This window comes from Zonotrichia albicollis, chromosome 7 (genome assembly GCF_047830755.1).
Source record: "Zonotrichia albicollis isolate bZonAlb1 chromosome 7, bZonAlb1.hap1, whole genome shotgun sequence".
In the NCBI taxonomy this organism is placed as follows: Eukaryota; Metazoa; Chordata; class Aves; order Passeriformes; family Passerellidae; genus Zonotrichia; species Zonotrichia albicollis.
Window position 1 is genome coordinate 21,989,585 of NC_133825.1, and position 26,179 is coordinate 22,015,763.

The 26,179-nt window shown below is 40.9% G+C and overlaps 1 protein-coding gene across 2 annotated transcripts in view; it reads left to right on the plus strand.

Moving 5' to 3' along the window:
* ANK3 (ankyrin 3) overlaps positions 1–26,179 on the plus strand; it is a 342,435-nt gene that overhangs the window by 37,264 nt on the left and 278,992 nt on the right. Inside the window, exon 1 of one of the 2 annotated variants that reach the window (XM_074544617.1) lies at positions 23,583–24,673. The exons of the other annotated variant lie outside the window; for it this stretch is intronic. Within the exon in view, the coding sequence (XP_074400718.1) occupies positions 24,611–24,673 (63 nt within the window). The 5' untranslated portion in view covers positions 23,583–24,610. Of the gene's footprint in view, positions 1–23,582; positions 24,674–26,179 lie in introns of those variants that run through there. 2 annotated transcript variants of the gene reach the window in all.

Consider the following 26,179-nt stretch of genomic DNA (forward strand, 5'->3'; position numbering starts at 1 on the left):
TTATTATGATACTATGATAGAAGTTGCTCTTTGTCTTCATAATATTTTTAAGAGAAAATCTTTTTTGCTAGATGATAATGCCATTTCATCAACAGTCGTAAAATATTAATCATGTTTTGAAAAGCCTTACTAAAATGCAAGTAAGAACTGGGTGTCAACAACTCTCAGTCCTGGCAAGTACATGGGTGTCTCTGGGGACACTTCAGATGGTTTGGGTGGTCAACCAGTTGAACACTCCTGAGACAGAAAATGGTTTGCCTTGAATGTGTGGCCTGAGCCAACCAAATTCTCATTTAATCCTGCCTGGGGTGAGAGTAAAAGTGTGGCTTGCACTGGAGTTAAAATAATAAAGGAATTTCAAAGACTTGGACTTCAGGCTGTGACTTCTGTGAAGTGTTCTACGGCATATACACGGAGGAACAGAAAGGGCAAGTGTTGAGGGGATCTGTCATTAGTTATTGTGCAACTATCTAGAGAGAATTCAAAAAACAGGTGACTCATTTTCCCAATCTGCAGCAGCGTGCTCAGCAGTGGTGGTAGAGTGAGAATACTCTCACTCTGCAGTTGTGGCAGTAGCTGCAGACACGTGGCTTTGAAGCTGGTGCCCAGGGCTCCCTGTGCCCAGGGCAGCCTTGGTGGGGCTGCCCTCTCCCATTGCAGCCAGCGGAGCTGCAGGATGTCCCTGCCAGGATTTGGGTTTGAACCCTTTTGTGTGGCAGGTGTGGATGCAGAGATAAGCTGGAAGCAGTGGAAATCTTGCAGGAGTGCTGTTTTAAAGCAGGGCTGAGCTGAACTGTGGGGGTGTCTCTCCATCAATAAAGAGTATAATCAGGCGAGGGTGGCTTTTGTTGCTGAGGGAACCCTGAAACCTGAAACTTTCTGTCTGGTAGCATATGCTGTGGTGGCTCAGAGCAGTGTGAATGCAGCACAGCTGACCAGGGTGGACATAAACTGTGACAGCTGGAGCTAGGGACGCATCTTGGGTGGGACAGCTCAAAAAGTAGAGGTTTTTGCTGTTACTGCATACTCTTTAAATCTGTTTTTATCCAGAAGAATGCTCTGAATAAAAAGCCATTTTAAAATGGGATTAAGAAAGGACTGTGCTATGAAAATGTCCAGCTATAGAACCTATGGTATTGGCTGTGACCTGCATTCACTGACTATTGTACAATGCAATCTTTGTGGGAACCTAGAAATAGGAATATGAACATTTCCCCTACTTAATACTTGCAGAGGATTCGCCTTTAGTCTAAGCATTGGGCAATCATGAGAGGAGATTGCTCCCTCTGGGAATTGAGCCCTTTATTCAAAATGTAGTTCAGCAATTGAATTCAAGAAGCATATCCATTAGCTACCAGTAATAGCACTTGTATCCCCTTTGCTGGATCCCAGCTACTAAACTGAAAGACATTAAAATGCTGCAAAACCCTGTGTTGAAATGGGACCAGGGACATCATTTCAACATCTAAAATGTACCAGTTCTGAGTGAGAAAGAGCTCTTCAAAATTCATCCATCAGCTGAAGATTAGCTGCTGCTAACCTAGAGGGAAAGTAGTAATCTTTTGCAGAATATGCAGAGATTTTCAGGAAGATTGGCTAATATGTCTGTTTTCTCTGGCTACTCGTGTTAGTGAGTAATGGGACTAACCTGAGCCGCCATGTCATTTCAGAACAAAGAAATGAAATGAGGGGTGTGAGAGGGAGTATGGGACAGAAAAGACCCTAGGGAAAGAACTCTTAAAACCTCTCCCAAAAATGTTTCACTTTTATTATTGTTGAAACATAAAAGCAGTAACTGAAATAAATGATTGTCTAAAATGTTTGCCCTAGCATAAAAATTCCAGAGTTCTAACAATGGTGCACTTAAATATTTCATTTAATTGGAATTGCTGTTGAAATAGATGGATATTTTTCTTGTCTGCATCTCAAAAAGGTGAAGCCTTACTGTTGCCAAATTGATCTTCTCATTGTTGGGTTGGTGAAGCTTTTATGTGTGACAGTGGGTATTTCAGTGTAACTGGTACTGTTTGGCATGTAGTGACTGTTCCAAGTAATGGAAAACTTTGGATATTTCAAATTCCTTCTGATCATGGAGCAAATAACAGGGTAGACCTTGTCCGGGATGCTGAACCTGGAGCCAAGCCCTTTACAGATGGAAAGTGATTAAATTTCTTCCTCAAAAATGCTATTTCCACTACATGAAAAAGTGGTATAGCAGACATCACTGAAGATGTTAGGTCACTTAGAGGTGCCTGTTCCTGGGTTTCAACCCAAACCCAGTATTTCACAAAGCACCATTCACAGCTGTGTGCATCTCTACATTTAACACTGCATTTTGGATTTGCACTGGGTGCTTACCTGCACTGTGGGCTGCCCCCACGGATCCCTACATCTGTGCTCTGTCAAACCCTGCTTGTCTATCAGACAAGGCACACAGGCAGCTGTGGGGAGAGCACTGTTGTAGTTCTGTCATTTACAGAAGCTTCAGTGTAGCCTGAAAGTAAATGAAGAGATAATGAATCAAGAGCAAGATGAGTCCAGCTTATGAAAAATGTCATAATTCAGAGGACTCTCTGTACTTTAGAAGTACTTTTGTGTTTGCAGAAAATAAAGGTGTATTCCACTTCTTCCCTCACCACAAATCTGCAACCCAAATCCCTCAGCTTCTAATTTATCAGAAGAGATTTTATAGATAATGTGATAATGCTGGGAAACTCGATTATAAAGCTGTCAAAATAACACTTTTTTCCTAATGCAAATTCTGGGTAATATGGAAACTGACATTCCTGGGGAATGTAAGAAACACAGTAAAGAGCTGAGTTCTTGTTCCTTTTGAGACAGACACTCTGTGAAGGGTTGCTCCTCTGATACCAATGCTCCAAGGATTGATTTGCTTGGTTTTGTTGTGCTGCAACTCTTGAGTAACCAGAATTTTGTCTAGGGATTCAGACATACCTACTAGAAGCATTTCACTGCTTCTTTGCATATTTTACTGTGCAGTCTCTTGGCTATTAGGCCACTGACCTAAGGATTCTTTAACCTCTGTACCTCGTAACCAGCTAGTTAAATTCCTGGTATGTATTCCCCAGGTACTGTGGATGAGTGTTCTCCTCCCTCTGTGCATTCTCTTTACCAGACTTTGCAGTTTCCCAGCTGACAGAAAACTGCACAGATCCCAGCAAACACTGAATACTGGACTCTTGTCTAGCTACCTGGAGTTTTCTAATGCTTTTAATAATGCAGGTTTCAAAGGTACTGCCATTTCTCATTGTACCTTTCCAGTCTTTTGTTGTGTTTCTTCCAGTTCTCTGGGAATCAGTCCGGAGTTCAGTGCTTTTAGCTGCTCTGTAATTTGTTCTCCAATCTAATGTGCAGCTTGGTTTACAGAGAGCTGTAATAACTGCCAAAGCAGCATATGTGAGTGACATGAACAGTATTGTAGTGAGCAGCCAGCTACACAACCAGCTTAATTCATCACTCACTATGGGAGAGTGACAGTTTAGCATATGGCCAGTCTCTTCAGATGCTGCTTTATTTCAAATATATTTAGGACTGTTTAGTTCTTCCATTTGGGAAGTAGATTGGAGCTGCAAAGCAATTTCTCCTTAAGCTTTTTGACTGGTCTTTGGTGGTGCTCAGATCTCAAAGTCAGAGCTAAATTAATGGTGCTCCTTTTATGCTCTAGGAGAATGGCAAAATGGAAACATGCATTATTCACTAGGGATTGTAAAGACCTCTTCAGGTACATTAAAGATGGATTGTTGAGTGATCTGGGTAATATTTTGCATAACTAATAAATTAGAGCCAGGTCACTGTTTATAGAAAGAGAACCTATTGTTTGTTTAGAATTATAGCCAAATAATTGCTGAAAGTATTTCTTGTTTGTCTTTGTAGTGAGAAAATTGTAATGAGTTGTTCAACAATGCTGTTTGACTTCTGTTTTTTTGCTGGCTATTAATAAAGCATTTTGTATTCAAATTAAATCTTGGGATAAAGATTTAAAAACTCACGACATGATATGAAAAAAATTTATTTTTCATTACTGAGGTTATTGTATGTAAGACATTTGTTTGTGAAAGGGAATACCCTGAGCTACTTGTATTTTCATATGAATACAGACAATTAGCTGATCTTTAGATAGATTGTGCTAAAAGTAAGTACATTCTGAATTTCCACCATTTCAAGATAATTGCTGTGTTCCTACTGTGACAAAAGCTAAAGAAAATGTTGAGCTTAGTTTCTTAAAGGAGTTTTAAGAAACTTGTAGAAGAGTAGTAGAAAATGAGCAGTTCTAGGCAGCATTCTCTGTGAGACTGCTTCTATAATAAAGTTGGGATTTTTGCTCAGATGATATTCAGTCTGGCCAATCAGTGATAGTAGAGCACATTCTTATTCCAACTAGATTTTGCCACATTGCATACATTTTTCACAATGAAAGCAGAGATGTGTCTGGAATTTAAAGTTTGGCTAAGTGTTTTGTAGTGGATATGGAAATTAAACACCTCACAGTGAGCAGCTATACTGTGGGAATGCATAAATACTATTTAAAAAAAATCCAACCCAAGCAAAAACCCAACCACAAACACCAGAAATTAAACAAAAAACAAAACACCAAAAAACCCTTTACTTTTTTATCTTAATAGCTGGGCTGATCAAATAGTCTCTGTGTATTTCAAATAGGAGAGCAAGTAGAATAATGTTCATTGCTGGAATTATGTTGGCATTCTTTTTTGATTCTTACATTCCTTGTATTTTGAGCTGGGGAGTTGAAACAGATGGACTTCCATAAAAAGCCAGTGCTTCATTAGATTGGCAAGTTCAACTTCCTGCTTTTTCACCTGAGGAGCTGAGCAGTTGGAAAGTCCTCACTCTGTAGAGATCCAAGAATGGTTCTGGGGACTTGTGTCCTAGCTCCATGATATCTGCCTGGCCTCCTTCCCAACCCCTGCCAAGAAATTGTTTATGCAGTCATATCTCCTTGTTGGAAAGCATTTGGTCAAGCACTGTGAGTGCTCAGATGCAGAGCACAGAGATGCTTAAAAAGGAGAGTATGCTGCAGACCATGGGTCTGCCTCTAGACTGTTGTGGGTTTTTTTTTTCCTTTTTATTTTTTTTCTATAGACTTCATCTTGTATCTCTGTCCCTCTGTAGGTTTTGGCAGAGCTGCAGGGATGTCATGCTCTCTCTGGTGCTGTGCAGGCATTTCCTTCTGCCTGGCATCTCAATATTTCACACCCTTTATTTTTTCTTTTCCTTTTTGAGGGACTTAATCTTTTGCCCTATGACAGTGTGTGGATCTCCTCAGAAAAACGGGGTGAACAGATTTACAGGACACAAAGATTTAGGGTTTTTTTTTTCATGTAGGACCTTGGTTTATGCAATATCCCTGTGACACAATGAGACATCATTATTTGATGGGATGTGAAACATTTATGGTGTCATTAGTCAGCTGAATTTTGTATATTTGTGCCTTCATAGCTCAGATAGTGATGCTCCACTCTGTATTTTCTGTAAGGTGTAGTGAGTGCATTCCTGGGATCTTTGCTGCAGAGTGCTCATGGCCTTTGGACTGCTCCACAGTAGACCCTACTGGTGTTATCTTTGCATTCAAGCACTGTGTTTTTGTACTACTGCAGAGATTGTTCTGTCTAACAGTTTTAACTCTCTTTATTTTTAGATATACCACAAATTCTACCTTCCAGGAAACCCTAGAAAGGTAAACATTAAAAATCCCACTTTTGCTCATTCCCTGGGTTCTCAATGTTTAAGCAAACAGTGTTTGTTTAGGTTTTATCCTCAATGTACTGTTATAATGCTGAGCTTAGCACTGGAAAACACAGAATGCTCCACAGTAAAATTTTTGGGGCTGCCTGACCTTTTTGAGTACTTGTAGAGAATGTCTTTATCTCCAGTCTTATACTTTTGGCCTCACTGTTTTGGAGCCTTTTCTAATTAACCTATGTTGCTGCTGTGTCCCACATCATAGAGGTTGCTTTGTTTATATGAAGAAATAAGCAGCAGCTCTTCACATGAACCACATGGAAGACAGTCTTGTTTAGGAAAGCTGCTTTACACACCTTTGATATAACAAGAACATCCTGACTAAAGACCACTTGCCACAGAGTTTGCTTATTCTTAAACAAAAATCCTCTGTCAGTTCTTTGAGCTGTGCTCACCTGTGGCTGAAAGCAGTTTTGTCCCATGTCTGTGCTTAGAAAATAGCAATTATACAGCTTTATCTTAGTGTTCAGCCATGTCCTTATCAGTTGAATGTGCAACTATTCATCTCTTTGAAGAGAAATAAAGGTATGTTATACTCTTATGCCTGAGTGTTGGCATTTGAATAATTATTCCCTTTCCCTCTAAAATACCATGTGGAAAATATGTGAGAAACTTATAGTTGGCAAATGTGCAACTCCCTCCTTATTCCCTTGGGTTGAGTCCAGTAATGTTCTGGTAGACACCACTTTCTGTTATGTCAGGGTTGAATAAGGTGAACAAAATCACCAGATTCCAGGATGTTTTGGACAGCTACCTCTCTCATTTTCTTTTCCCTCATCTGTTTGGGGGTTGTTTTTTTCCTTCTGCCTGGGTAGCATTTATCTTAATTGTGTTCCTTGGCATATTAAAAGGCAAGAAGGAGAATGAGGTATACTTCTGGTTTTGTACTGCAAATGGACATAAGTTGTTCCTCCTGGTTGTCACTGTCATCTACAGAAGCCAATGTGAGCACTGGGGCTGTGGGAGTCAGATGTTCACAGGCTTGTGGCATCATCTGCTCAGGTGCTTATGCTGATTGCATATCTCAGCTTTGCCATTGCTCTCCCTGGGTGGGGAAATTGTTTAATAAAATAAATGCCTTTTGTTGTATTGATGCATTGCTCTTCTTCAATAAAACCATTTGTCTCCTACTTATGTTTTAGATTTGCAGGATCTAGTGACATGTTTAATGTATCAAGCAGTGCAACAGGCTTCAGTAGACAAGTCTGTCACCCAGTTTTCCATGCTGTGTTTTTATTTTGTGTTTTAAGCATGAAGGTTTAAAAGTGCTCTGAATTTTGCTGTTGCAAACAGTGTATGTGGTCATCCAAACTACTCTGATTCAGCGGAGAAGGATGAAGACCAGTCCTGCAGCTGCCACCATCTCAGCAGAGAAGAAACATTCTTGATCATTTCCAAACCTCCCAAGCAGCTGCACTCAGCTCTCACACTGACACTGTCTCATGAACTGGTACAAAAGTCTCTTGGCAACCCTGTTAGAACTTCAAAAATGTCATAAATTTAAATAAGGCAGGAATATTGCAGTGTGAACTGGAGAGGAATTGGAGGCAGTACATGGCTGAAGCTGGCTCTATTTGCCTTTAATCCTTTTCCATGTTCTAACTGGGACAATCTCAGATGCCTTCTGCTGAGCTTAATGCGTGTAATGGAAGAAGCATGGCTCTTGTTTTTAATCTTCTTGGGGACTGGAAGCCCCCTTTGAATGCTCTGGTAATCCACTTCCCATGAGAAAGGAGGGAAGAAAGAGGAAAGCCTTTTTATAACTTGCTTTGTTTCTTTGATGTGTTTGGGTTGTTTTGTTGGTTGGTTTGTTTGTTTGTCTGCCAAGGTTGATTGTATAATGGTTGGATTCTGTGCAACAAAACTTTTGAATTGACGAAGCTGAATCTGCGTGCTGGCCTTGCACCTGCTGCAGAGCTGTGTAGTGAAATTGTGCTGCTGCTTCCCTGTTGTGTTCACACTCAACCTGAAACTGAACCTTGCATTGCCTGTACTGAGGGGGCAAAGGAAGGATTGTCCAGCAAACAGCCAGAAACGTTCCTGCTTAGCAATCATTTATCTTCTGTTTTCTGCTTGTCCCCTTGTAGCACTGACCAGGGGGACAACTGACTGGGAACTATTTATAGTGGGAATCTGCAGTTAAATGGCCATCACTTGTAGAGGGATAGAATATAAGAAAATAAAGACAGTATAGAAAGCAATCTCAGCCCTAAGGAGTTGCAGCTGGGCCAATTATCAGAGATTAGGAGCAGGCCTGACTTTAACAGGCTACAGGTGTAACCAATGAAGAAGATGCTATAAAAGAGTTTGGTGGTGTTGAGAAGGGAGCTGGAGTCAGTTGGTTGCTGTGTGAAGAGGAAAGAGTCAGTGCTCTGAGGAGATGCCCACGAGAAACACCAAGCAGGTATAGAACTTTTATGATAAAGAGGCAGCAGTATGGAACCTCTGCAGTAAGGTGATGCAATCACTGGCCAGGATTTCTTCCCAAGCCTTGTGCCCACACTGTCCCCTTGCACAAGGCTTGTGTTTGTCCCGAGTTCTGCTGAAATATTCAGTTCCTATTCTTGTTCCCTTGAGGGCTTAGAGTAGAAATACTCCAGTATGTGAGTTACTGTATGTCTTGGTAGCTGAGGGAAATACATTTTCCTTTACATTTCACTGGCAGAAGTTTATGTTAACAAGTTAGTTTCAATTTTCTTGTGAGGAAAGTAAAGTGGAATGTAAAACATTTTATAAATAAGGCAAAACTTTTAAAATATAAAGATATCACAAAATATTGTTCTTTAAACTGTATATTTTAAAACTGACAGTCTTTAAAAGTGTAATTGCTTTCTCTTTGCCTGACATTAAGGATGTTCTTTTTATTGTTGTTCATAAAGTTATCTCTTACTTTTACACCTCTATCTTGTCATGACTCAATGCAAATTCCTGCATTTTACTTATTTCAAGAGCTTTGAACAAGCTGATGTTTGAGATGAGAGCTTTTTTTTCATTACTTAAATTACATATTTGTGTGGGATGAGAATCAGATGGCAGCATTTTAGAAATGTAATTCACCGCTTCAGTCTTTTGTGCCAGTTATCTGTCTGGTCAAGGCTGTGATATAAGGGCTTGGAAATTAGAGTTGGCATCTGTAGGCCTCTCTGTTTAAAGCTAAATTGAGTTAATAGAAGTAGCCAGAAGTGAGGACTGGGAAAAGCCAAACTGCAAGGCTGAGAGTTGGATGACAGAGGCATGAGGTGGCACTTGGTGCACAGCGTGGTGTGTCCAAGGCCATGGAGAGTAAATGGGCCTTGCAGAAACCCTGTGGAATGACTGAGCTCTGTTAACCTTTGCATGGTGCTTGCTGATCCAGCTATATGCACTGCCAGGTCCAGGAATTTGGGAAATGCAAAAGTTGTTTTGTAGTTTTTTTGGTTTTTTTAACCTTGAACCCAGCAGTTGTAAGAGTAACTGAAGAGCCTTGTGGAATCTTTGTGCAGGAATCTGTGGCATTTAAAAAAAAAACTCACCAAAATAATTTTCAGAAAAATATTATTACTTTAAAAACATGGTATTTTCTTACATTTTTCCCATTTAATGTGTTATATCTATGATCTGTGCCTGGGCAATAGATGGTCCCTCCTCCAAAATTAAGTTTTATTGTCAACCAGTGGAAAGAAGAAAAAATCAGTGTCAGCATTGGTTCTCCAGCTGACAGTAAAACTGCTTCTGGCAGTGTGCACTTTATATTGCCTTTTTATCTGTGTTCATACTTTGCCTTGATGTGCATCAGAGGTCTTTTGAGCTCCTTTATGAAGATAAAAATATAATGCAACTGCATAGCAAATGAATGGGTTTTGTGCTGGTTTTTTTTTTGTGCTTATGGTTATTAGAAGTCCCAGAGGAGGCTGTTAACACAGAGGGTATTTGCATGTTCATGTTCTTAAATGCTACAACCAAGACTTCCAGTTGTAAAATAAGCATTTATTTTATAAAGTGTAAAGTTCTACTCAGAGCACTGCACTCAGACAGAGATGTACTGATTTGCAGGTAGAGTAGGGGCAATGTTAGGGATTTAGTTTTAAATATCTGAGCCTCACTTGATGCAAAAAGGACAATTTACTTTAAAATGTTACAAAATTGTATGTAAATCATATGTGAGAATTGACACAGGTAGAGTAATTAAATGTAATTTGCTAGGTGGTAAAGCAGAGAAATGTTCCACAGTTGTGAGTGTTTAAAAGCATTATCATAACTGTGAGTTCCAATTTAAGTTTTGTCTACTGTGCAAATGTAACAACTCTTAACCGTGGGGGGAAGGAAGTTAATTTTTTTTCAGTATTCAGGAGTACAAACCAGTGAGCTAGCACAGCTATTTCTGACAGTTGAATATGGCTTTAGCTGGGAACTTACTGTACACTATTCCTTTCAGAACATTTTCATAAATACATAAATCATAAATTATTGGTTCTCAGCAAGACAGGCTGTTCTTTTAAGTTTTAGTTAGATCTGAGTTGTATTACTCAACGCAATCAGACAATCAAATAGTAAATAGGAACAATTATTGCCAAGCCCCTTGGCAATAAAGTATCACAAAAATGTTGTTGTAGTGGCCATCAATAACATCAGCAATCAGCAGACTCCTACCATTTATTTTATCCTAGTATCAATGACTTGTGGTTTGGGGGGTTTTAACTTATTTGACCATTTAAAATTAAGTGTTTTCTATTGGTTGTTTCTGTTTTCCTGCATTTTTTTTTAAGTAGGGATGAACCCCCAACCCAGTAGCAGTTGTTAGCACTTTCTGCTGTTCTTTCAAGCGGATTACCATTTTGATTTTTCCTCCTCTAATTACAAGTGTTTTTTATTTCCTAATGCAGCCATTTCATATGCAAAGTGCTGGGCAGGAGGTTTATATCCCAACATAATTTCCTGGCTTGTGAAGCAAGGGCAGAGTGATGCCCCAGCAGAAGATGGCAAAGCCTCTGGGCTGGCCTCCAAACTTCCATTATGTGCTCACTTTGCTCCATCTGCAGCACCTGTTGGAGGGGAGGTAATAAGTGAAACCTCACTGCAAGCAGTGGCTGCTCACAGAAACAATCCCCAAGGACAGGGACAGCCCTGTAACAAACCTGGTCTCTAGCAACATCAAGAGATCACCCAGAAGGAGAAAGAGAACTAGGGAAAATGTTTGCCTGAAGATTCAGGGGTGCCAGTCACTTTGGGGCAGTCTTATTTAGACAAGCCGAAGACTTTGTACTTCTTATGAACAGAAACTACCCTGAATTCTCACATCCTGTCAGTAGCAGAACTGCCTGGCTTCCTTGGAGTGGGAGACTGGGAACATCTTCTGTCATCAGGGACATCTTCTGTCAAAAACAGGGAGGGAAGCTGTGTAACTTTTATTGCCTTTTTTTTCAGTCAGGTCAGAATCATGAAAGGGTTTCATTCCTTCCTATTATCCCTTGAGACAAGGCTGAGGAATGAGAGTGCTGCTAATCCAAAAAGTATGAGAAATTGAAAAAATATTGTTCCAGAGAGGTTTAAAAGAGGATGAACCCAAAGCTTTGGGGCCTGTGAGGAGGAAATTCAGTCAGTAACTGCTCTGCAGTGGTAGTTTGTGACCAAGAAGGGATCTATCATGGAGGGCAAGAAGGTCCAGCTGCAGAAGGGGCTGAACTGGCTAGAAGCAGGAATGTCAGGGACACAATGGATCCCTGCATAGGACTGGAAAAATATAACAGCAACTCTCCTTTATGCATACAATGTAATTGGGTACTTGTACAGAGGGAAAGATAGGATTGTACTTCTAGAGAAATTCCACTGTGTTCAGCCTGCTTACAATCAATCAGCCATTTGATAAGCTGTTACAAAAAGTGATTAATGCAGTCCATTTTGAATTTGTTAAAAATACTGACAACTTGAAACAGTTTTTGCTAGCAAATTCTTGCAGCTTGAAATGAAATAGTTGTGTAAATTGGAACTGTTTCAGTGCTTCAAAGGTGTTGGATACACAGCATATGCTAAAAACTTTCACTTTTCTCTACACATGTTAATAATAATGATGTAGCCCTGAAGCATTTATTACCTCCCCTGGATTTTTAGAATCAGGTGGAGTTTATCAAATCACTCACTGATTTTGTAAAGGTTTTGAAAATGGGCATCTTAAGTACAACATTTCTGGCTAATGGTCATTGGGAATTTTGATGTAAGTTCAACTGCCTTCCTGGCAACAAAATAGTATAAATATAGTAAGCCTAATTGTATAAATATAATGTATGAAATTGCTCTGAAGCACAAGGCCTCAGGCAGATAGTGAAATATGAACCTTACTGATGCAACTTATGGGAAGCTGTTCCTGGTATTGCCTCCTGTTATCAGAACACAGTTTTTGGTGTTGAAGGCACTTGAGGTCCTTCCTGCAGCAAGGAGATCCTCCAAGTGTGGCTGTATAAACAATGTGGAAATGGCATGTGGACAATGTGTAAGATGTTGTCATGAGGAAAAACCAGACAGTTGAAAAGGTCCTGCAAACAGGAATGCTAGTTCATGTGGCCCAGCAAAAGCAAAATACCAAGAAAGTGGGAATAGTTTTCCTTCTGGTAATGATCCACTGCATTGTTAGGGCTTAACTAGTGAGGTAAGTGAAAAGTAATACTAAAGCAAATTGTTTCAAGGTCAGTGTCACAATGTCAGAGCTTTCAGTCTTTTCTTGCTGCTGTTTCTCCTGCTTAGAACAGAAATGTGTATTTAAACCAAACATTTAAAAGGAATTTCTGGCACCTTTTTTTTTTTTTTCTTTTACGGCAAAATTTACTGTTTAGGGTCTGCTTCTTTTGAGAACTTCAAGATTAATGACAGTGAAGTTCAAAACAGTGAACAGAAATGAAAAAAATAGGGAAACAAATCTAAGAACTTAGTTCATAGTTGTTATAATAAAATTTGTATCAGTAAGTCTGCTTTAACGCTCTAGGTCAGTTTCAGTTGTTGATGAATGTCGAGAGGTTTCTTTTTTCTAAGGCGCTTTCATGGCTGTAGTAATTCACCTATTTTGAGCTTGAAAAAAACTTCATGCTAATTTCTTGTGTGTAAAGTTTTAGAAAAGCAGTGTTTGTTTTGAGGAGGTTACACAGGAAACTCAATGTTGACCAACTTGTGATCCTAAAAGTCATTAGGGAAGGAGGCTCCTTATATAAGTAGTGGGAAGTGAGCACTCTAGGTGGAGTTAATAAGGAAAGATTGGGCAGCCCTAAAGGTTTATAAGTGTTTTGGTTTTTCAGACTTAATCTCTATGTTGGTGGTGTTGAAACCAATGCCAGTGTTCTTACTTAGGCCATCATATGGACTACTTGAACCTGTTGATTACAGGTTTTTAACAGCTTGGGTAGAAAGCAGCAAATTATACTCTCATGTGCTCGAGACAACACTGTGACTTTTATTTGCTATGAAAAATGCTACTGAATGTGATGGTAAAATGCTCTTTGGAGACCTGATGAGTTGATATACTTCCAAATATTCCATGTGTGAATCTTGTTTGTTGTGACTGAGGAGATGCAGGTGATGCTTAGCAGCTCTCCATATAGAAATGAGATGATGGAAAGCCCTTGGAGAGATGGAGCAAGATAAGGATCCCGAGCTGGGGAGAAGGAAAGAGATTTTCAGCCCCTTTTTTACCTCTCCAGTCAGTTTAAGTTATCTGGGAGCCAGAGGTTGCTGTGCTGTTGCTGTCATACTCCTCTTCAGCAGACCCTTGACTTCCACTGGCACTTCCAAGACCTTAGATGATGCTTGTTGTCCTTATGTGAACTTTTCTTTTTTTCTGCAAAAACCTTGCGAAAAATGCATCTGTCCTTTCAGCAGATACTTAGGCCAGTACAATGGCTGGGACTCCTCATGGGAATTTAGGATGGGCTCTGCAAAAAATTCCCAAGAGAGCTTTATGTCCATATATTATAGGGGATTATCCATAGATATTCTATGTACAAATATTCTCCAGTGGTCAATAATTATCTATATCATAGATTATCCATTATGACATAGATAATTAGTGACCACTGAAGAGTATTTGTACAGCAAAGTAAAATACAGTTTAGAGCCTTAGAGAAGAATGGTTGAAGAAGATTGTAGCAGTGGATTGGTATTTGAGAAAATAAACAGTTTTTAAGTTTAAATTTCTGACCAGAAGGGCTTCCCCTTAATGTTTTTGTGCCTTGGAGGGGCTGAAAACTTTTCTATATCCACTAAGTGTCTGGTGTTACCTGGTATTGGCAGCAGAAATAGCCAAGTTTTCTTTAGCCCTGCAAACCTGTTGAAACTGGAGGTTATTATCCCTTAATAGGACAGTGAGTTGGCAGTGGGATTGTAAGGTCTGGTGTAATGATCTTTTCCTATCTCAAATTTTGGCTGAGGTACTGTATCCTTTCAGGTATTTCCTAAAAGTAATGTTGGACTCTTTTCAGAGTCTGGAATCCCAGCACTGAGGTTTCTGCATGTACTGCATCAATATAACTTGTTGTGAGTTTTGATTGCTGCCAGTTAAATAATACACTATCATGAAGGGTGCTTTTAAAATAAACCTTATTCTCCTCATTTTAGCTTCTTGGAGAGATCTGAGTTGTGACTTTTGGATTCAGGGAACTTGCTTTCATTTCTATTTTAATTCTCGGCCATCGTTCACAAGGTTCTTTGACTCCTGTGAAGCTCATTTATAGATTTTTAAGTGTTCCTCTACATTAGAGTTACTGTATTTTTCTTATTTGTAATGGTAAAGATTAATCCAAAGTGAAAACGAGCTGGAATTATTACAAAGAGCTGTTCAGCAGCAACAAGGGTTATTTGTTTAGTGTGAATAATGAGAGGAGAGCCCTTTTCCCCCAGGGACCACCTTCTGCAACATCATGCTGCACAATTTCTTTTCTTGCAGGGCTGTTCAGCAGATTATTGGAGTACCTGAAAGTGAGCAGTTCTGGGAGAGGGTGAGGCTGTACATTCAAAGTGCAGCACACAAACTCATTTCCATCTCCACCCTCGGTGTCCCTTCCAAGCTGTGTGGCTGCTGCCACAGCTGCACCTCGAGCATGGTGTGGATTATGACAGTCCTGTTTTGTTCTCTGCTCTCAGACAAAGTTCTTTTCCCTTCCTGCTGCTTTCCTTCACTTCAGCAGTTCTGCAGCACCACTATGGAAGCTGCAGATGTGAAGCTCTGGGCCTTAAGTGCACATTGATATTGCTCCTGCGTGCATCAGATGTGCATGCCATAATGACAAAGTGCATCTTGCCTCTTCTTGAGCAGCTAAAATGTTTTCTTTCTCCCGCTTGTCTTCCAGCTGATAAGAGGAATTGAGAAATATATTGGGGATAAAGCAAACAGGCTGGTTACTGCCATTTTGCACTGACGTTTTTCCTTTCAATTTTATGAATCCCTTCAAATAATTTTTCTAAATTTTCTTTGTTTCCTTAGGATTTTGTGATTTTTTTAAAAAAAGCCATTTAATCCTCATGGTGGAGATTTTAGAATGTCAGTCCTCCCCCCTGCTCAGCTCTACAGACCATAAGTATCTGGCTTTGACCACGAGCCCTGTGCACTGGTTCCAGACAGCAGGGATTGACCTTGGTTGTGTTCTCCAGACGCCCACCCAGCCCCTCCTCAACAGCAGAGTGGGAGGAACTAAGAGGGAAAAGTTTGTGGATGGAGGTCAAGGCAGGGAGATCACTTGCCAGTTACCATCATGGGCAAAAACTCGAGTTGGGAAGGATTATTTTCTTGTTTAGATGGAAAAATGTGTATTATGACCAATTTGATGTTTTTATTGCAGAAACCAGGCAAGGATAGAGTCATGCACACCTGCCTTCCCCCCCACCTCACCAAGTGTTTTGCTGATATTTTTGGTAGACTTTATTCCATAGTCTGAGCTTAAAGGAGAGGCAGTTTTAGGTTGTGCTTCTCCATGGTTTGGTTGTTTTTTGGTTTTTGTTTTTTTTTTTTTTTAAATTTGTACATTTTAATAAAGACTCTCTTTGCCTAGTTCCAGGTTTGAAAAGGTTCTTTGAAGTTCTTTAGATGCAGAAAAATTGAATTTATTGATGGTGTTTGTTTTAAATATTTGTAATGTGTGTTAGGCACAAAGCTGTACATCATTATAGTGCTGTAAATCAACAGATTGTAGGAAGAAACTCTTAATTTGGTCTGTCGAAGCAAATATTTGACAGATCTTGATAGGTGGATGTTGTTCCTTTTGAGCTGTGTGTAAATTCATAATTTTAATTAAAAGTGTGTATTTTTAATGACAGGCACAGACCCAGGGCAGCCTCATATGATTGATTGATTGATTGTTGTTTTTTGAAAAGAAAAATCTTACTTATTTTCATGTTAGGAAGAGATGAAACTTCAAACTACTTTTGCTCTTTACATGAGATTTAAGAAAAAAAAAAATCACACCAAAGCTAAAAACATTTGTTACTATGAGATGTTGAAATTCTCTGGGACACCACAAATTATGGGCACAGGGCGAGGGAGAAAGTAAATGTAACAGTGTCTCTCTTTATATTACTGAGTGATGACATTTAATGCATTTTGCTGTTTGACCTCTCACACTCTCCCTCCAGTTGAGTCTCTCTTGTCTCTCCATTATCTGTGAATTTATTCCCATTCACGGATCTTCTAATGAGAGAAATCTAATCATGGCCAGCACACAGCCTGGAATGTGAATAGGCTATGACCCATCAGCTGGTGCTCTGTGAAATAATTATGTCCACCATTTCACCTGGTTTTGTATGTGTTGTAGCTTGACCAAAAAAACTACTGCTTTAGTTGTTGATTTAAAAAAACCCCAACAACCACCAAAACCCCCAAACCAGTTATTAGTTTTTCATGAAAACAGCCTAATTTTTTGGCACCTTTTCCTTCCTAAAACTTGGAGCAAGAGAAAGATATTGTATCAGAGGCAGGAGTGCAGACAACCCTCTTTTTTTCTTGCCTTGCCCCCAAATGTTTTTTCCTTGGTTGTGTTTTTTGTCAGAATGCAAAATAACCAAAACATGAAAGGAAAATTTCTTCTCTGGAGGGCAAAAAATCTAATTTGATAGTTTATATAAGCTTATTTACCTCAGGGCTATATTGCAGCATAGCTGTTTATGTGCAAATATAAACAGATTTCTGTAGATAATACTGCAATAACTTAACAGTGTAGACTGGGGTATCAAATTTGAGGGTTTTGTCTTTAAAAGGCACTTGGGCAAATGACTGTTAAGCAGAACCTATACACACTTAAGGAACTCTTGGGCTATAATAGTCATGAAACTAGAGATAATTTTTGTTCTCTCTCCCTCAGTGGAAAGTTCAGGATTTGCTGTTAAGCATTTTTCAGTTAGTGCTGTGACTTAGTGCTTCTCTCGCAGTTTTAAATTTATGTTTACAGTGGATATTTGTGATATTATGCCTTAAATTAAAAGGTAAGAAATTAAGAAATTGTCACCTAACCAAAATGTCACGAGGCCCATTTTTCCTCTCTAATTAGGCAAAAAGCTGCTAGATAGCTTACTGTGCTGTTATGCTCCAAATGTGCTCCCAAAGCAGAGTTGCTCCAGCATTACTTTCCCCCCCAATGTTTAAAGGAACAGCTTTTCTTGCTGCTGTGATTTCATCAGTGAAATTCGCAGGAGCGTCTGGCTTAAAAAAAAATCTTGCAGCCTGGGGCCTTGGAATCAAAGCTAAATTTGGACTGTTCAGCACTTCCTAGTTCAGTGGATTTGTGAATAATCTGTCATGAAGGCTTGTACCATTTCCCTGGCCTGTGAAGCCCCTGTCCTTCTCACAGTGCTCGTCACAATGAGCGCGGTCCTGGGGAGCAGAGGCTGCGTCACCCCTGTGTGTGGATCTGCTCGCTGCCTGTGGGATCTCAGCACGGCAGGCCTGATGTGCAGGGTCACTGAGACAACCTTTGGGGGGCTTGGAGGTCCTGGAACGTGGCCAGAAGTGTGGAGGTTGGATTTTGATCCAGCACAGGAAACGACACCTGTATGAGGATGGGAGGATCACAGGGGATAAATGGTGAAGAGACAGATTAATTATAGTGTGAAACACAGGGTTTAGAATCTCGGTACAGGGGGGTGTTAGGGAGACAAGATGGAGGAATTAGGGTGTGTCCTGTCCTTCTTCTTCTTCTTGTCATCCATCTTCTGTGGTGGTGGTGGCACTTTGAGATTGGTTCTTACTAAATGTGCACTTGTCAACAAGGGTGAAAGGTATTGGGGGGAAAAGGTAAATATCTTCTACGTAGTTTTGGGTATAAAGATAACTGACCGCCCCGAGGGCACGCAGTGTGCTCATGGCTGACATGCTGTGTAGACCTCTGTCGGGCCGAGAGAAGATATTGTAGATAAAAAATTAATAAACACTGAAGACCGAAAAAACCTGAAGACTCCTTTCGTCCTTTGGAGCGCAGGCTGCCCCAAGGCCATCCCGAGCCTTTCTAGGCCATCAAAAACAGCCGAGAGCGGGACAGCTGCCCACGTACCTGTGTCCATGGGGGTGCTCTGATGCTGGGTTTGAGAGGCTCTGCCCACAGATGGGCTGTAGTGGGGCCCTGCTGTGTGACAAAGAGCATGCTGGAGCCCTGTGATGACAGCAGCCCTGGCCAGCCGGCGTGGTGGCACCGTGGCGAGGTGACGCACACCTGCCCCTGGCCATGCAGCTGCACAGCCCGTGGAAACCAACTCCTGCAGGAGGGTGGTGTCCTTCTGCATCCCAAATGCAAGCTCTGCATGCTGGGAAGCACCCTGTGCTGGCAGGACAGCCCCCGAGTCTGCCACGGTGCTGAAGGAAAGGCACATTTAAATACCTTGTCTGAAATATTGCTTTGTAGGGTGGGGCTTGTCTGCCCCACACTGTGGTGGTCCTGTGGAGCTTTGTCCAAAATGGGCTGCTCTCACTCCCACCCTTCCTCTGCAAGACTTTCCTGACAGCAAGATGTGTGCTTAGTGTAAAACCTGATCTCTTAGCTTAGCAAAATGGTCTGTTTTTCTAGGCTTACACTTAAAAGAACACTTCTAAAAAAAGAAGGTTTAAAAAAAAAGGTTTTGGAAAACACTACAGGAGTGAAATCAAAATCAAGACCAGAATCTTTCACAAAGTATCTCCACTGGAAAATAATAATTTATAGAGCTTGGATATAAAGTATGTTCTCTCTATGTAACTATGTTTTCAAATGCAGTCAGCAGATAATTACAGATAACAAATCTTGCAGGACTTTTGTGATATGGTTCTTTTTTCCTTACCTAATTTTTGGTTTGGTATTCCCTTGTTAATGCACTGGAGTTCTTGCAAATTTCAGCTACTGAAGGATGTTTTTAGGCAAGCTAATTTACCCCCTGAAGGGAGTGAGGGAAGGAATTTCATCTCTTAGCTCGCTTTCTCCCTGAGAGTAACTTCCCAGCCACTCTGGGCTTCACTCCCAGACTCCCTTCAGTTCTGTCCTCAAGGGATGTTTGTCCTCGAGGCTCTTCAATTCAGTCAGCTAACATATGTTAAAGTAATCGTGAAGGCAAGACAGCTTGGTTTTGATTCATGTTAGCATCTCTTGTTCATCCCTAGACTAAATACGAAAGTTAATTTTATTTAGTTAACCTGAGTTGTTTTGCCATTGCTTGTATTTAATTCTCAGTGAGCTTTTTAAAGGTGAGAATTAATCTTTTATCTAATATCAGTATCTATCCTTCTGAAGGAGTTGTAATAACTTTGCAGCTTCTTTCCTTTCAGAGGAGAGTGCAGCTCTCTTCATCAAAAGTTTGGTCAGAGGGCTCTTATTTCTTGAGTTGATTTCTACTTCTACCCTGGAATATTGATCCAGGACTGCCATTTAGAGGGAGGGAGATGTTGGTGGGGCAGATCTAACCTACAGCATGGAATTTTAGGCCAAGAAAATCTTCAGGTTGGTAGTTGAGTCTGTAGTGGGCTGTGCCAGCACATGGGCATGGTGGCTAAATGGTAACCACCACTGTGTTCTCATAATCTCAGCCTGGAGATAAGGAGGTTTTGGAATGTTTTTATGTTGACGTGGGATAATGGACTCTTTCACACGTGCAGCTTTGCAAACAAAAGCAGATTGGTAAATAGGCAATGTTAGGTATCTAGTGTAAGTTAATGAAGTGAGTAATACCAATATTTAAATTGTAATTTTCTTAAACTGCTGTTTTGCTCAAATTATGGATTTGGAAAAGCAATCTAGACTGAGTTGAAAACATTTTTCATAGCTTTTAATGCTTTCATAAAACATTTCCCTTAATATTTGAAAGGAAAATAGATGTTGTACATTGACTTTTAGTTTTAATTTTGTAAGAGAAAGAGGAGTCAAGTTAATTTGCCTTCCATACTCTCAGCACAAATTCCATTCCTGTCTGGGTAATACTTGGTTTAACCTTGAGTTTTGGCTGCTTTTAGTGTAGGATATTGCTCGAGGAAGCACTAAGCAGTCTATCTGCAAAGTGATCCTGCAGCTAATGCTGAATGCCATAAGTTTTTTGTTAAATTAAGCTTGTGGGTTTCTACATGTATTGGGAGCAAGCTGGTTTTTTGGCTGGCCTGCTTTCTCTGTGCTCTGAGCCTTGTAGTTGGGCTTTGGAATTGCTTGGCTGTTGGGATTTAGGTGGTGCTCTGCTAAATCCAGGAACTACCCTGGACAGCCATTCTTTTAAATTCCCATTGCAGGCGGTTACAAAACAGGTTCCCAAAAACAAGTTGTGTCCCCCTCACTGCTTGCATGCAAGTCACTCTAACTTATAAATAGAACGGCCCTGATAGACAGAACCTGGCCCACCCTCCTGTCCTCTTATGCGAGTTATTTTGATTTAAAAATAGAACTGTCCTAGAACTGATACGGATCGAGGAGGTTGGCAAAGTTCACTTCTAGACACTGCTGGGATTAAGCAGAGAGTTACAGGGAGCAGTGTGTGTGCCCTCATCACTAATCAAAACATTTCAAAGCTCAGGAGCATGAACTTCACTTCTCCAAGCTGCTGTGTGTTTCCTTAGGGTTAGATTAGGTTAGATTTCTGCATGTGATTCCTTTCCTGTAGCTTACCAAATCATACACAAAATACACCAAAACATGTGCACCTCCACAAAGAAGGAAATGTTGTGAATGTTGGAAATATGGAAATGCTTCTGTGGGCAAGGGTTACCTAGACAGTAGATAGGAGCTGTAATTTGTAATTTATTGGACTGCTGCTTTGATCATAGCATTACTGCAGTGTCTTTAAGCATATGTTCTTTCTGAATGCCAATGCTTCCTTAGCATATTTTAAGGTAATTCTGCCCTGGTATTTGCTCTTAGTTTTGTTTGCTTTTTTTTTTTCCTTTAAGCTAACTTCTAAAACTTGAAATTTTCCTTGTCTTCTGTTGTTTGTTAAAAATGCAGAGTATTTTTAAGTTTAGGTTTTTTGTTTGTGACACACTTTAATGTGCATCAGACACTTCTGAAAATCTTAATTTTTCCAGGCAGTCTTGTTTGGCATTTCTTCTTCCATTTCAGTTGCCTTAGGCATCTAAATGCACAGAGTTACACTGAGCATGCCAAGAGCCTAGGGATAGAAGAAGGATAATCTGAATAATTTCCATAGTGTAATTTAGAGACGGACTGATGTCAGCAGTCACTTGATAGTAGTTTTACTATCAAAGTTAATTTGTGGCTCTGCAGAGGAATAAAGTTGAAAGGCATGATTTGAAGAAGGAAAAATAATTTATTCTTCTTTTTTCCTTTCCTAAAGCCTTTCCTAAGAAATCTGTTGTGTGTTTCTATTAAGTACTCTGGTATCTAGTACTTAGCTGCCTCTTCTACCTCCTTACCTAGAGTATAAGAGCTTGACAAATTTTTTGAGGTAAGGAGCAAATGAAAAACAAGACCTCATAAAAGTGTCTAAATGTTGACAGATGAATGATTATTTCAAGTGGTGGAAGAGAGATTCATTACATTTCTTTTCAGCAGGGTTGCTATGGTTAGCTGAGCAATATGGGAGGAGAGGAGTGTGAGAGCTTTTCCTACCTCTCTGAGCATCTTGTGACTATAAAATTCTTCTTTTGCTTATCTAGATTTTTCCTTCACATTCTAAATATACCATTTCTTGGGAGATTACTCATTTTTGTTAAAATGGGAGAGAAAACATGAAAAATTAAAGGGGTTCTGAAGTAGGGCACTGATAATTCAATATCTTCAGTGCTACCTCAGTTAAGGACAGGATGTAATGTGCAAAAAAAACCTCCTAAAAAACAGTTTCCACCTCATGGGCTGTACTTGGAGGCACCCATTGGAATAACCAAAGTTCAGTGTGATATTTCCCCATTGTCTGCCTGAGATCAGGGAATGGTCTGAATGTGTCAGCATCTGACAGACAACAAGTTGCTCTGGAAAGAGGCTGTTTTTTCCTTTTTTTATTCCTGAAGAAGCATGGCTGTTTATAACATTTTAATTTAAAAAGTAATACAGAATTGCTTTCCATGCATACAATTAGCTAAGCATGGCACAAATTAGAGGCTTTCTTCTAGCTAGCTAGTGTAAGGGATCCCAGCCTGAACTTATTTTTAAGAACACACAGTTAATTGTACTTGAACTCCACCTATATGGACTTAATTCAGAAAACAATGTGTTGTCCAGGTGGATGCACACGTGGTAGAAAATTGTCTTGAAGAGAGGAGGTTTGCTTTGTACATGCATTAAGGATGGGATGTTATTTTGGTTGTTTAAGCATTGTTTTACCCACTGTTAACCAGCAGAGAGCAGTTTAGTTTGTAACATAACCTATAGAAAAAGTGAAATTGGCGAAGGCTGGGGTGCTTTTTCGTTCTCTGAGATGGCCATTAAAAACAAACTGCCTGTGAAAATGTGATTCCTGTGCATTATCGACAGTGTTTTTGTTTTGTACCAAAATATTGTCTGTAAGTATGAATTCCATTGTATGTCAGTGACTTAAGTGAAGATTTAAGGTTAATTTTGGGCAGTGTTTTGACAGTGTTTATTTAAACTGTGCGCTGTATGAGGTGCAGTTCCTCGGAACACCAGCCTTGCCCGGCTGATGTGGGGAATCAAATGCCCAGTTTGGAGCCCCAGGGTCAGGTGGTGCCAGTTTGTTTCCAGCCCATGGAGACGGCGAGCACGGGGACTTGTTGCCAGCACAGGGAAAACAGCCTCCATCTGATGGTGCTGTTGTGGTGGCTCACTGAAATTCACTTGTAGGGAATGATCCAAGGAGAAAGCTTTCAGGCAAACAGCATCATGAATCAGTGCATTACATCTTCTTCTTTTCTTAGTCTGTGGTACGCACGCTGTTTGTCGTGAGTGAAATGCTGCTGAAAGGAGGGTGAAGGGCGAGAAGATCTGAAAGAGGCACGGCAGGAGGATCCTGATATGAACTTCAGCCACCCCCAAAATGCGTGTATTAATTGGTCCTTGCCTGTTCAAGGAAAACCTCAACATGCAAACAAACAGAAAGCCAAACATCACCCCCACCCCCTAACCCTACAGCAAAATAACAACACAGCAAACCCTCTCATTGTGACTTCTGTCAACAACCCCTGATTTCACCCAGAAATGGGCACATTAGCGTTCTGCAGTGCGAGCACAGAGGATGGGGCTGTGGCAGGATGTGTGGTACCTGTTCCGCCCTCTCGCCTCCCCTGGAGGGGATCCTGAGGGGCACTGCAGGGATGTGTGGCTGTGCCTCAAGAGGTGCACAGCCTGAAATGTGGGGATGACATCATTCAGACGTGTTGGATGGCTGCTGTCATGGCTGTTGGTAACCTGTGGGCTGTGTCTCGTATGTCTTAATGGGCACAGAGGGGAGAGAATTGCTGCTCCGAATCTCTGGCCTCTCCCGCGCTATTTATTTATTTATTTTTCCATGAGACTTGCAGGGAAGTAGCCGAAGCATTCAGCGGAGTAGGTGGCAGCATGTGGAAACATGATCTGTGACTTGCCCGTGGTGCACACATACATGAGGCACGTAACACTTGTGTGAGAGAGGGAGAGGCAGGGAGAGCTGCCTGTGCAGGGACCCTGCGAATGCTGTCACAGGAACAGGCGAACCAGGGAGGAGCGAGCTCGCACAGGCAGCCAGAGTTGTAAACGTGTGTTTGGCTGAAACGCTGTCGCTGCTGCTTTTATGAGATGAATAATTAATATCGCAAAGCTTATTGTTCAGAGTGGCAATTTTCGGGTCCTTTTGGACGGGCATCTAGAGCTGTTGGAGACGCAAACATCTCATCTAGCAATTTCTTCGGCAGCGCGTTGTGCCTTTTATTGTTCGAATCTGCCTGGGAGTGGCTTTAAGATCCAGTAACCTGATCTTTTATCACTCTTGGAGGCTTCCTTTTCTGGTGTGCCCTGATGCATTCAACACATGTCGGTATTGTAGGCGAGCGGCAGCCGGAGCGATCGGGGCTGGCTCTCCGTGCCGGCGAGGGAAGGAGAATCACCCTGGGCTGAGGGAGGGAGAGAGGGAGCCCCGCTGGAGCTGCCCGCACCCAGCGCTGAGCCCTACCCCACCAGCGCCCTTCCAGAGCCAGGGGAAACCCGGACGAGATCTTCTCTCGGGGCTAAAGACTGCCTGAGGACGGGAGAGGAGAACGCCTTCGCTTTGGGACTGATGTGAGCGCAGCCGTGCCTCGCAGAGCGATTCCCGGCGGAGCAGGGGCTGCCTGCCTTTCGAGCAGTTATTCTGTGACTGCTCGCTCTGAGAGGCGTCAGCAGATGGACTTTGGCTTCGGCGCCGCGAATACTTGAGTGGCTTTGCATGTTGGAATACAAGCGGTGATCTCTTTTAGTCCCCTTTCCCCCCTGTACATTCACCTGCTGAAAAAATGAGTGAGGAAGCAAAGGAGAAAAATACTAAACCAGCTCACAGGAAAAAGAAAGGAAAAAAGGTAACTCGCTTACAGACAGGCTGCTGTAATTGTGTTTTTGACTCGTTTTGTGTTCGACCTATTTGCTTCTGGGTGTGGAGTGGCTTTGGTTTGATAATTTGTTTTGAATAAGGATGGTGGTAGAATCAGGATGGTTCTGTTTGTGCTAGATGCTGATGGGTGTGTTCTTTGCTGGAATCAGTATTACCATTGCAACTCAGTTGTTTTGCATTATTTTAGTATTCCCGGCTTTAAATATATGTTAGTTACAGAATTTCAATATGATTATAGTTTTCACAGTGTATTCCAAACATAGGATTACAAATAGACAGGTATCTGAATGAAGCCTTTTTCAAAGGAGAGACTGATAATCAACATGTGCTCATGTAAATGAATATTCTGGACATGGCTAAGAAAAACAAGTTTACAATAAGCATTAATCTTATAGAAGCTGTTTTTTCTGTTTTTTACTGTATGTCACTTTGATTAATCTTATATATTTTGGGGGCTTGAAAATATTGTGGTCAATTAAATTCTGGAATAAGATTCCAGTTTCAGTGAGACTGATTTCTCTTATGGCGTAAGCCTTTTGCCTGAAACTGTGCTTAAGAGACAAATTTGATGATTACCGTCTATGTTGCATTTTTTTTTGCTTTCCTGATACCCATGTAATTTCTACCTCCCACTTGGAAATGGATGATTTTCATGTGTTTATACTCAAAAAACAGATGGCTAAATCTAGGAAGTACACTTCTTCAGCTTTTTCTAACTTGTTTTAAATATTAACTTGGTATCTTAATTTATAATGTGAATTCCCTTGACTGCTGTAGAAAAAGACATCTGAAAGGTTTATCATTGTTGCAGAGAATATATTCAGACTCCCACCCTTTATTTTCTGAGCATGTGTTTGCCTTCCTACCATGTGAAAGTGTATGACAGCCTCATAGTTAATCCATTTCCTTGGTGAAGGATTCAGTAGAGATTGTTGAAAAAGCAAATTAAACCATATTGGCCCTTCTATTCTCCCAGAATTGCAAAGAGCAGCTTTGGAAGGAGGCATGGAGAGATATAATTGAAATCACTTTTGATGGTAAATTAGGATACCTTCCTGACATATGTTTCTGTCAGGGATGATAGGTTGCCTCAGGACTAGGAGATGCATTTACACCTAAATTCTGGGGTGGTTTTAGAGGTTTGACTGTTAATATTTTACCATGTTATCGAAATTGTTAATATTTTACCATGTGATGGAAATTGCTTTTATGGTGTCCAACAATGTGGTTACAGTTTTATAGCACACGCCAGTTTCTATGGCTGAAGCTCATACAGATGATCCGTGTGTTCTGGAGGACCAGCCCAACTGCCAACAAGACAGAGCAGCCCAGGGGGTTTAGGATTAAGCCAACTTTGGGATCTGACCTGCTGTTCCATGGCTGGTTTGCTTGTATTGTCACCTAGAAGAGGTGATGTTTCTGTGGCACAGCTGCCCTGCCCAAATCCCCTCTCTGGTGACTGGAGCGGTGTCAT